General features: G+C 36.2%; 1 protein-coding gene across 1 annotated transcript; it reads left to right on the top strand.

Moving 5' to 3' along the window:
- The first annotated feature begins 9,437 nt into the window (after positions 1-9,437).
- Positions 9,438-11,402, top strand: LOC134205558 (lysosomal aspartic protease). The gene is made up of 5 exons (XM_062680888.1): positions 9,438-9,586; positions 9,751-9,859; positions 10,049-10,178; positions 10,244-10,367; positions 10,434-11,402. The coding sequence occupies exons 2-5, from the start codon at positions 9,795-9,797 to the stop codon at positions 11,276-11,278; spliced, it is 1,164 nt and encodes a 387-aa protein (XP_062536872.1). The 5' UTR covers positions 9,438-9,586; positions 9,751-9,794; the 3' UTR covers positions 11,279-11,402.
- The last annotated feature ends 806 nt before the right edge of the window (positions 11,403-12,208 follow it).

The raw sequence follows: 12,208 nt of genomic DNA, 5'->3' as shown, positions 1-12,208 counted from the left end.
TGATTCGGAACAGTTTTGCCTCTCTTATATCGTTTTTCGTTATCTATTGAGAGAGATTTCTGCAAACCCTGGGAATGGAACATATACAAATCCACTCAAATATTTGTCACTTACAAGTAAGATAAAATAAACCATAACAACTGATGTCGTATAAATGGAATTTCAACGGCTACCTCTTAGTGAGCGTGAAACACGAGTAACTTTTTCTGTGTTCAAAACTGTCAAGCAAGATGTACATCGCAAAAGTCGAGGTCACTTGCGATGCCAGTGTCCTGGTAATGGTGGGGCACTAGAAATTTTGGCGTAATCAAATCATAGATAAATTGCCGTTAGTAGTGTTAGAATTATAATTGGAGAGTTTAATCAGTTAAATAGTAGTGGTGAAAGTCCTCGTATTTGATTTGAATGGGTTCCTCATTCCCACGTGATTTGAATAACTTCGACTATGCCACCGATGGCAATGTTTCGATGGAACGTGAGCGATTGCGAGAGTTGTTAGTTGACGGTGTGTCCGGAACTACGAGGCTCTGGAATAAGATTTTGAAATTTTAAATGAAAATGGCAAAACTTTGGTCAACTTATTAGTTACTTGTTTTTCGCATTTTCGATATTAATGAACGATGACTAATCTTCCACATTTCATGACTTCTTCTTCTTGATTTGATACCAAACGGTATCCTTGGAGTTTTTGTCAGAATAAGCAATCCTTGCGGGTTGTTTGGTGCACGCATGGATGTTGTTTAACTTACTCACTAACGTCTTCAACATAGCAATATTAAAAAAAAAAAAAACTTCATCAAACTGCTTTTCCGACATTTATTAATACTCGCTTTCAACCTCACTGTTCGAACCAAGATTCAAACACGAAATGCCACATGAAATCAGTTCGAACGATTTGTTCCCGTTCAAAAAATGTTTTTAGTCATATTTATATTTACTTTTACATGTGGATTTCATCCATATCTCGCACAATGGGCTTGTTTTGCAGCTAGCATTGCGGGAATGGTTCGCATTGATATTTATGGATCCCAATGTAAATTATATTAATGTTGTAAATTTGTATACAAATCAAATGCTACCATGCATTTTATTTTTAGATGTTAGCACAGAGATGTTAGCTGTAAAAACATGACGTCGTGCCACTGACCTGATTTTCCAGAGCAAATCCCGCGGTTGTGTTTATACTTCTGGAAAAAAAGAGATTTTGGTGTAAGCTTATTCACTGTCACAGAAATTTTTATTTTTTTTTTTTTCATCTGTTTCTCTGGTTCACTTTTAGAGAAGCAAAATATTGTGCCGTCAATTGAAACCCAACCCAGGAAGGCTCTTCTCATTGATATAAGATACCACGTAGAGCTCGTCTGGAACCACATTGAACTTTGTTTTGTAAAACAGCACAACAATGTTTTTTGTCATCCTATACTCTACAAGGAGGTTCAGCATACTGAACATAGGAAACGATATTTAAAACACGTTATAATGAACAGAATTGGCATGTGGTGTCGTTTCAGAATTATTTCAGATGAGTTTAACGTGGATTGTTATTCAAAATGAAAAATATCGAAACACGTTAGATGCACGTGATTAAAAGCATTGGAACTAACGTGGATCATAAGTGAAAATAACGAGAATTGAAACACGTTGAATCTACGTGGAAAAGAACATTGAATAAGCGTTTGGATTATTTTCAGTATATATGAAAAAGTGGCTAATGTTTTTCTGTTTTCGTTTGCACACACACACACATACACGGACAGACAGACATTTTTTCAGCTCGACGAGTCTCCGAGACTTCTATAAAAAGTTCGATTTTGGAGTGAAATGATAGCCTTTCGGTACAACTTTGTTGTATAAGAAAGGCAAAAACGTTGCACACGTTTGTGATTTTTTGCTTTCTAATCAGAAACATTTTCATATAAGTTTTCGAATAAATTCAATGTACATATCGAAAAATAAATCCGTGAGTTACAGTAATGGAAATGTGAGAAATGGTTTAGGAAAAAAAAATGCAAATATACTTCTCACCTACCGAATTGCCTTTTGAACCGCACAGTACGTTTCTTGAATATGTGACGCAAAGAGCAGCCGCTACGCTATGCCTAGAATGGAATGGAAATCTGAACTATTCAAAGCAGTTTTCATTTTCTTTAGGGTCTGTCTCATTCGGAGAATTAAACCGAAGTTAAACTTAAAAGTGACGTTTCAATAATTATCAAATAACCCTGCTCGCAGAGCAAGATTACTTTTGACAGATATCGAATCATTTTTCATCGATGTCCTATTGTGTCCTAACTACTATGCACTACTAATTCAAAACGCATCCAATTTTTCTCTTAAAGGAAATAAGATCTCGTTCGCTCCTGCAATTTCTGGGTAAATCGTTCCAAAGTTTTACAGCACGGTGGCGAAAGGATACTTTTAGATCATTTGAGTTACATCTCGGAACGATAAGTGCTGATACTCGTGAGGACCGAACATACTCAAAGAAATTTTTGAGGTATGAAGGAGGGTTATTTATTATTTTATGGGCTTGAATATACATTCTAAGTTTGAGGTGATTTGTGAGATTGCATCCAAGTAATTGATTCCGATAATTTGATATGTACTCGTATTTTTTAAGATTGAAAGCATATCTTGTGATAGCATTAAATACTAAGTTCAATTTGTTTAAATTTTTCGTGGAAACTAGACCAAACAGCGTATCGCCGTAATCAAACAATGAAACCAACAGTGTTCTAGCCAACTGGATCCTAATATGTTGAGGAGTACAATGTCTCAGCAAAACTCCCTAAGCATTATAAACTTTGTTGCAGACGGCGTTAGCTTGGGCATACCAGTTAAGGTTTGAATCCATCATAAGACCCAAATTTTTAACAATGTTTGAATAATCATCACTCACTTTAATTAGCGGCATGTTAATCAATTTCATACGTGCACTGCGAAAAATAATGGTTTGAGTTTTTTTCGCATTTAGGATAAGACCGTTGTGATCACACCATTACCATATCAAGATATTTTCAATATCGGAATTCCGATATTCCGATAGTTGTTCCAGACGGAAGCAACCTCAAAACCAACCTCACCAGATCTCACATTGGCGGATAACAAGTGAGCAGCGTGAAATGTGGACCCGTTGAAGGCTGGTGTATTAGAGGAATACGAATAATCTTAACAATAAAAGCAATACGAAAAAAAATGTATTGTAAATTTTCATTAGAATTGATTTATTGTTATTTTTTATTACGGTGCAGATTACTATTTCTTTTTGCTTCATGATGCTGCCGGAACTGTTGAGGATCGCCTACTGATACACTGCCGTTCTACGCATAATTGTCCCATATTACCTTTGATGAAAAATTTCAAACTCGAGTCAATTTGTCCCACTGAAAAAATGAAGTTGTTGTTTGATGATGATTCAGACTGCAAAATATAGAAAAACTTTCATTTTATTTGTAGATTATATATATTAATCCACCTAGCGGTGATGATGCTTTTCTCCCTCATTATAAAATATGTCGAGAAAAATTCTTTAGAGAGGTCAAATGGAACAAATATAAAGTAATTAATGGTTTTGACCAAGCTGAATACACCACTAGGTGTTCCAATCTGCCAAATTCAAGATTCAGCCATCTTGGATTTTAGTATGGGAGAGCCAGGCAGTTTGTTCAACCCGTAACGCTGGGCAGATACCTCTTCGTGGTGTGTTACGGGGTAAGTTCTACCATGGTCACATTGCCAGCTACAGGCACATCCTGACCCAACGAATACCTCCCCCAATATCCAACTCCGTGATACTTATTTCTTCTCTCCCTAGTAACGGTACAGATAAGCGTGGCCAGGACTAGTTATTCTAATGCTTTTGTCATTTTTGTCATAGATTGAAATTAAGGACTACACCCACCTTGATTTCTGATAGCAATCTAGATAGAGATTTCAAAGGAAACATGAGTATCACTAGTCTCCAGTCCACGAAATATACCGCAGCAATGCCATGTTTTTGCATTTCATATATTCGTATTACATTTAATTTTCCATATTTCATTATACTTATTTTTCTTATTTTTACTTTTTAATTTTTTAAATTTCCATATTTTTATAATTCCACATTTTACATTTTTTTAATTGCGTGTTTTATACTTTCCTAATTTTTCACTTTCATTTTTCAGTATTTCGGTGTCATATAGGGGAAAAGACGGCTTTGGCAGGTTTTGTTCTATTATTGGCGGGGGGGTTTTTGTCGACCGAATTTTATGAAATTTGGCCACAATATTCTTTGATTTGCAAAGAATATTTAGGCCAAATTTGAGCATAATCAATCATAAAAAAACCCCTGACAATAATAGAACAAAACCTGCCAAAGCCGTCATTCCCCCTATATCATATTTTCATATTTCTTTAAATTTAACATTACACTTTCATATTTGATATTTTATGTTGTAACATATTTAAACTATTATATTTCTATTTTTGTATTTTCATATTTATATAATTTTATGTTATTACACTTTTGTTTTATAATATTTTTATATAATGTATCATATTTGCCATATATCATATTTTCCATCATGTTATCATATTCATCTATCATATTTTCATTTTGTTATAATTTCTAATATTTAATTTTTCTATATTTTTTTGTCTTTCTTATATCTTTATACTTTATATTTTTTTTATATTTTTTTATTTTTATTTTTTATTTTTTTATTTTTTTTTTATTTTTTCATTTTCATATAGCAATTTTTATACTTTTATTACATTATATTTATGTTATCCTATTTTCACATTATAAAATGTTTATATTTATTATATAATTTATATTATAATATATTATTGTATATATTTTTGTATATTTATATTATTGTATTATGTACCTCCATATTATCATGATTTATCATTTTCATAGCGCACTACAAAACATCCCAGGAAAAAAAGCTTCACAACCTGCCATGTAACCTTTATGCAGACGAAGTCCTGGGCCATAACCTGCTATCTGATACTGATCTGATGCAACATTCTAAATAATAATTAAATTTCCAGCTTCTTCTACAAGAAAATGTACATCCCGAGGGAACTTCGGTTCCTAGTTGATGTTATATTCTACAATTATATACAAAATTTCATATAATTTCTTATCATAATGTTATTCAATTTACTACATATTTATATACAACTACCAAAATAAGAACTTAAAAAGAACGCGGTGGGTATGGTACGGTATGTCCACGCATCCATCAACCGCTGCAGATTCGTGATATGTATCATGTTGAAGTGACTACTTGAACCCGATACATCTCAAAGAATCATCTCTGCGGTAAACACAACGCAGTGGGCCTGGCCGTTTATGTCATACCACTGGTATGCTGTGAGCCTCAATATTGGCAAGAAAAATTATTGGGCGTCATCTAACTCAATGATTTTCCAGGATGCTTTCTTTGTACTGGCTGCGTTTGTGTTCGATTAGATTAGATTAGGGAGAGCCAGGCAGTTTGTTCATGTTTTGCACCGAAAATGAATTTTTCACCCCCGTCGTCTTCTCGTCCATAAATTGGGCAGATTGAAACACCTAGATGTGTATTAGAGTGGGGCGCAGTTGTATGGAAAAACGCAAACTTCGTCCGATCAAGTGAGATCAAGGTTTTTCTGAATTGTCCTGGGACCCCAATCAACTGTGCAAAATATGGGCTCGATTGGTTGCAACCTCGCATGCCGCATCGCGTTTTAAATTTACATGGAGATTAGTATGGGAAAACGTACTTTTTTACATTTTTGCTCTTAGCGCAGCGGCTTCAATTTATCATCAATCACGTAACTCAATACGTTAGCATCTAGTCTGGAAGATGCCGAAATACTTTGCCGAAGAAGGTACGTAGCTGGAAGGTCTACAAAAAATGTTACAATTACAATGTATTACGTTTCGAAAATTGATTGTGTATACCATATGCAAGAAATCAATGTTTCTGCCAGCACTATCGGACAACCTATGGTTATCGAAGGGAAAAACCCGTCTTCCTTCTCGTCGGATTTTTTTCTTTGTGAAATAATTCCTGATAGCTCCCATTAGCTCTAAAGCCGTATAAGATCAATTATTTTGATATAACACTCAGTTAAATGTTTGGTCTACGTAGTACGGCAGTGCTGGCAGAATAAACGGTTTTTTGCATATGGTTTGAACACTTAATGTTCGAAGCGTTATAACTTTTTTCGTGGACGTTCCAGCAACGTGCTTTCTTTAGCAAAGTTTTTCGGCATCCTTTGGGTTATACTTTAACGCAATGTGCCACTTGGTTTACGATGAACTGAAGCCTCTAGTAGTAGAAATGCAAAAATATACGTTCTGCCATACTAATTTCCATACAAACTTCAAACGCGATGCGGAAAGCGAGGAAGCAACCAATCGGTCCCAAATTTTGCACAGTTGTTCAGGACCTAGAATGGCTTCGAAAAACCATTGATTTGAAAAAATGACCTTGACGCCCCACTCTAATGTGTATTCATCTTGGTGTTGACTGTTATATAGCCTTCCAAAAATGTGGCAAAATTGGATCGTGGAGAAATAATATCAAAACATTCATAAAATCGGGTGTAGACGAAATCAGGGGAATCAGGAGTACAGTATCTTGTACATATTTGTTCATGGAATGATGCTATGGCAGTTTCATTGCAAAAATTGAAAATAATTTTATTTGAAGTTAAATTGTAAACAAATAATCAATCAAAAGCCTGAATGCGTCCATTTTTGAAAGAATAAAAACCAAAAATAGTGAACTATTCAAATTACACAAAATCTGAAAAAATCTGATGAATTTTTTTTTTTAAATATTGAGAATGTAGTTAAAACTGTTTTGAGAGCCAATTCCGACTACAAGCTTTATCAGGATAAAGCTATAATAAGTAGGCTTTTGATGTTAAAGTAGTTGTGTAACATCTCGAAATCTAAACAAACTATAACCGTCACCTTTTAGAAAACCAAGAATGTTCAAACGTATGTAGCAAGCATTTTTGACAAACTACATCCTATTTAAATTATTATTAGGACGTACTTCATCATTATCGGATAATAGTAAAAGAGTAAAAAATGGATTACCTGATAACTTTCCCTCAAAACCACAAACGCTCAATAATAATGAAATGTTTTTGTTTAACGATAATTCAAGCTACAAAAGCTACAAGCGACAAAATTAGCTCAAATCCTATTCTCGGTTGCGTATGAAAAGCTTGTGGTAGATAGAAGTGGGTTACGCCGGAAACTAACTAGAATACTTGATACTTTGAATTTCCCTGATTAAAGCAGAACTCGTCATCTCCTAACTCACAAACCAATTGAGTATCTTACTCCGAATTAGTCCTACAAAGGGTTTCAAAATTCCATCAACCGAGCTAGCGATTTTTGGATTTCAAGGTTTAAATTATTTCCACGGAAATCAAATTGAACATGAGTTATGAATAGTATTAATCGAATGATTTAAGATAAACGTAATTGAAAAACGCTCATTTCTATGAACATTGAAGTTACTCCCCCTCTCCGTTATGGAATATTTCTGTTCCAAAAAAGCGCGACTTGAGACAATTTTCAATCTGTATTTGTCGATAACATTTGACTTCAATAGCTACGAATTCACATACATTTTTTAATATTCGTGTAAAAAAAATCTGACAGCAGAATAGAACTGCTATCGACTACGCGGCTTTTTTTACTCAGATCTCTTTTTGAACGTGCTCGAAAAGTAAGTTAGGAAAAAGATCTTAATACCTAATATTCTGGCTAAAATTTGTATGGTCAATTTAATACAGAACATTGGGCAGAAACTTAATGAATAATGAAACAGGATTCGCCGTCCTATACAACTTGTTGTGAGTAAACAAGTTAGGACCAAAAATGTCCCAAAACTAAGTAGTTTTTTAAATGCATTTTACGAATAAAAAAATAGTTTTTGGGCTTCCTATAAAAAAGATAACTTTTTTTTGTAAAAAAATAAATTGGCTAAAACTTTTGAGCCCAGAGTCCGATCCACCCAATTTTCAATGGGAAACAATCGGACAGGATTCCTCGCCGAACACAATTTGTTGCGAGCAAATCGGTTGATGAAAACTGATTGAAAAGTTGGCCTGACTTTCCACGCCTTTTTTGCTTAAAAATGTATTTTAACCATAGTTTCTGATCCCGTCTGCCCATTTTCTGAATAGAAAGCAATGGGACGAGATTCCCTGTCGAACGCTACTTTTGCGAAACAATCGGTAAAGGATAAGTGCCAAAAAAGTGAGCTAGACTTTTTCACTCGTCTTCGTCAAGAGAACAAGTATTTTAACCATAACTTCTGAGTCCATAGTCCGATCCGGCCAATCTTCAATAGGAAACAATGGAACAGGATTCTGCGTCGAATGCATTTTCGGTTAAGGGTAAGTGCCTGAAAAATGGGCTAGACTTTTCCACTCGTTGTTGTCTAAAAAACCCAGAATAATCCACCTAGCGGTAATGGAGCCTTTCTTGTGAGTTATAAAAACAGTATTTTGGTCATAACTTTTGAGCCCATAGTCCGATATGGCCAATTTTCATTACGAAACAATAGGGCAGAATACTGCTTCGATCAAGGGTAAGTAAAAAAAGTGAGCTAGACTTTTTGCTCTTTGCTAGCGTTTAACTCCAAAACTAGCACCATTACCTGATAGAGGAAAGCTTATTCTGTTGGACACAAGAAATGTTTTTCTCGGAAAATGCTTGCTTTGGCAAAAAAAATCGTCTTCTGCTGTTTGTTTACAAAATCATGTGCATTTAAATCGCTTTTAATAGGGTTACGGATGGTATTCCCGGCATAATCATATTCTCAAACACCGAAAATCGCAAAAGCTCCTTTTTAATCATGTGTGCTTACTCGAGAATTTACGATGCAGCTATTTGAAATAATACTTAAGAGTGAAAATGTGGCTTCAGAGGAGTGTGCCGAAGCGCAATAGCCTTGGATACCAGCTTCTTAAAAACTTAGGCCGTATTTTTTACCCATCCCCATAAAAGATATTTTAGTTACTAGATAAAGATTGTCGCTGTCGTCGCTGTCCGGAACATCTTTTGCTGGCGAGGATAGGGGAGCTAAATGTCAAAGAAGGAAAATCCATACGATTTGACAGCTTTGTACCCAACATGTTCCGGACAGATTCGGAGACGAGCCAGCCTCGGGCTGAAAGTCTCCTTAATAAAGACGCACAAAAAAACATGTTCCGGACAGCAGAACAAAGGGAACCGAAGCGACAATCTTTATCTAATAACTAAAATATCTTTTATCCCCATCTACTCACTGACATGCCTCTGAGAATCCGAGTGTCTGTTACGTTTATTCAGTATCTCCATCTATATGTCAAAATGTTTTGTTCATTCCAATACAAACGCAAAAATTCAAAAGATTCTGACCGGCATATTTATATCAGAAAAATGTTTGATTGTATTAACTGTCACTCACGAAAATTTACCCGACTCATCATAACTGTAGCTGTTTGGCTGATTGAGGAACATTCTTAAGCTGTTGTTCACAGCGAGTAGATCGTCTCCCTTTTATCGTCCTTCTCTAAGAATCCAGAATCCTTACAGGAGCAGGTAAGCAATGCAGATGGTCTCCGGATCGATACCCACACATACATTTTGTCAAAGTTTCCTTATTTTTTGCAACTGAAGCAAAATATCTGAAAACATTATAATATATACGCTTTGATTTTTTTTTCTTGGAATATTGTTATCTTTGTTTTCTTCATTTTGTTTAGAGTTCACGGTAGCCACTCGGAATCAACGCTCTCTGACCGACGAGATGCTAATTAAATCAGTAATTTCCATTATTTTTCTGGCCGTCCTAGCCGAGGCGGACATAGTTAGGTAAGTTTGTCATATTTTAATCTGATTACCAGGCATAATAATACGATGCAAAAGTATGACATTACAATCAAAGCTTGTCGAATGGGGTTGTTGATGAATCATACTTTCGCCATTATTTCCTTTGCAGTTATTTTCAATTGGAAAATTATCATTTCAATGTCTTTGTTGTGCGCTCGTGATTATTTTCAGGGTTCAGCTGCATAAAACAGAAAGTGCGCGTCAGCATTTTCGGGATGTAGGCACCGAGATCAAACAATTGCGCCTCAAGTACAATGCCGTCTCCGGGCCGGTCCCCGAGCCACTGTCGAACTATTTGGATGTGAGTTTCAGCACGATTGAGATAATTATCTCTTTACTGATATCAAATTATTTATGAATTGACAGGCCCAGTACTACGGAGCTATCACCATTGGAACGCCACCGCAAAGCTTCAAAGTAGTATTCGATACGGGCTCTTCTAACCTATGGGTGCCCTCAAAGGAGTGCTCATTCACCAATATTGCATGCTGTGAGTCAACTGTTATCTCGTGTTTATTTCAATCTGAAACTATAATGAGCTTAATGTTTATTTCAGTGATGCATAATAAATACAATGCCAAGAAGTCTTCGACATTCGAGAAGAACGGCACGGCTTTCCACATTCAATATGGCACAGGAAGCTTAACTGGTTACCTATCGACTGATACTGTTGGATTGGGCGGAGTTTCCATCGTCAAGCAAACCTTTGCTGAAGCTATCAACGAGCCGGGATTGGTTTTTGTAGCTGCCAAGTTCGATGGAATTCTGGGATTGGCTTACAGCTCGATTTCCGTAGATGGCGTCGTTCCAGTATTCTACAATATGTTTAACCAGGGACTTGTCGATGCTCCAGTGTTCTCCTTCTACCTGAATCGGGATCCGAGCGCTGCTGAAGGTGGTGAAATCATTTTCGGTGGATCGGACTCAAATAAGTACACCGGAGACTTCACCTATCTGCCTGTGGACCGAAAAGCCTATTGGCAGTTCAAGATGGATTCCGTTAAGGTTGGTGATAGTGAGTACTGCAACAATGGATGCGAAGCTATCGCCGATACCGGCACTAGCTTGATTGCCGGTCCGGTGTCAGAGGTTACCGCTATCAACAAGGCTATCGGCGGCACTCCTATTTTGAACGGGGAGTACATGGTCGATTGCTCGCTGATTCCAAAGCTGCCAAAGATAACGTTCGTGTTGGGAGGAAAGTCATTTGAGCTGGAAGGGGCTGATTACATTTTGCGTGTAGCTCAGATGGGTAAGACCATTTGCCTGTCCGGATTTATGGGTATCGACATTCCGCCGCCGAATGGACCGTTGTGGATTTTGGGAGACGTTTTCATCGGAAAGTACTACACCGAGTTCGACATGGGCAATGATCGTGTTGGATTTGCCACAGCCATCTAAAAGCAGAAAGCAGAAATAATGTTGGTAGAATGCCAAAATAGATGCTAAATATGGTTAGTTTCCATTACAAAGATTCAACTTGTGAAAGTGTGTGTTGATTGAATAAAAAATGAATTTCGAAATATTTTTTGCTTTTGAATTTAATTAATCAGTATTAGAAAATAAAATTAATCGGATTTTGCATGTCCCTTCCGCCCATTTTATAATATTTTTTAAACAAAGCTTCCTTTCTGCCAACCTCCACGCAGAAAAAAAAAACATAATAATAATAAGATTTAATGTAAATTCAAAAATTATTTCACATTGTTTTGGCGGTAGCAAAAAATATTAATATTTTGTCAATCCAGTATTATTGATTGAACAAAAGCGTCATGAGCACTAATTTTACGAAACTTTGATTGGTTCACGAACAGAAAAAGCTTAAAATTGAACCAAAAAATCTGATTGATGTTTGTAAATCGTCACATACAACCAGTGATGCGAATTCTCAGTCTCAGTGACTGAAATTTGTTGGATATTGATACCATTTCCTCTTCACACTCACTTCCTAGCAGTGAAAACTGAAAATGATTAGCAGCAACAATCAAAGATAAAGTAAACAAAAGACCTCTCTTCTCATTGCACACGCAGTCCGCAGTGACAGTTCATTCAGTTCACTCGCTGCTGCGTGAATGCGACGGCCCTATATAAATGCATGGGTAAATACTATCACTTGAAAGACAATGACAGGAAATTTGTGCCGAGTGATCATCAGCTTCAGCCCGCTGTTGGCAAACCGAGTTTGCTAAGCTACTCCTGCTTTGCCTTGCTGACTGAAAGGCACCGTCATAGGCAAAGAGGAGCAGAGAAAAATACAAAACAAAAGAATCACACTCAGCAGGCATTGTTGATAAATTGCACCACTGCATACAATAGACAATATCAATAACA

The sequence above is a fragment of the Armigeres subalbatus genome, chromosome 1 (assembly GCF_024139115.2).
Source record: "Armigeres subalbatus isolate Guangzhou_Male chromosome 1, GZ_Asu_2, whole genome shotgun sequence".
Classification (NCBI taxonomy): Eukaryota; Metazoa; Arthropoda; class Insecta; order Diptera; family Culicidae; genus Armigeres; species Armigeres subalbatus.
This window is presented reverse-complemented; position numbering and strand designations above follow the sequence as displayed.

Bases quoted from the DNA above. Each gene is read 5' to 3' on its own strand.
- LOC134205558 (XM_062680888.1), top strand. From the start codon at position 9,795: ATGCTAATTAAATCAGTAATTTCCATTATTTTTCTGGCCGTCCTAGCC. The intron at 9,860-10,048 runs GTAAGTTTGTCA...GATTATTTTCAG, and splicing joins GCCGAGGCGGACATAGTTAG to GGTTCAGCTGCATAAAACAG. The intron at 10,179-10,243 runs GTGAGTTTCAGC...ATGAATTGACAG, and splicing joins CACTGTCGAACTATTTGGAT to GCCCAGTACTACGGAGCTAT.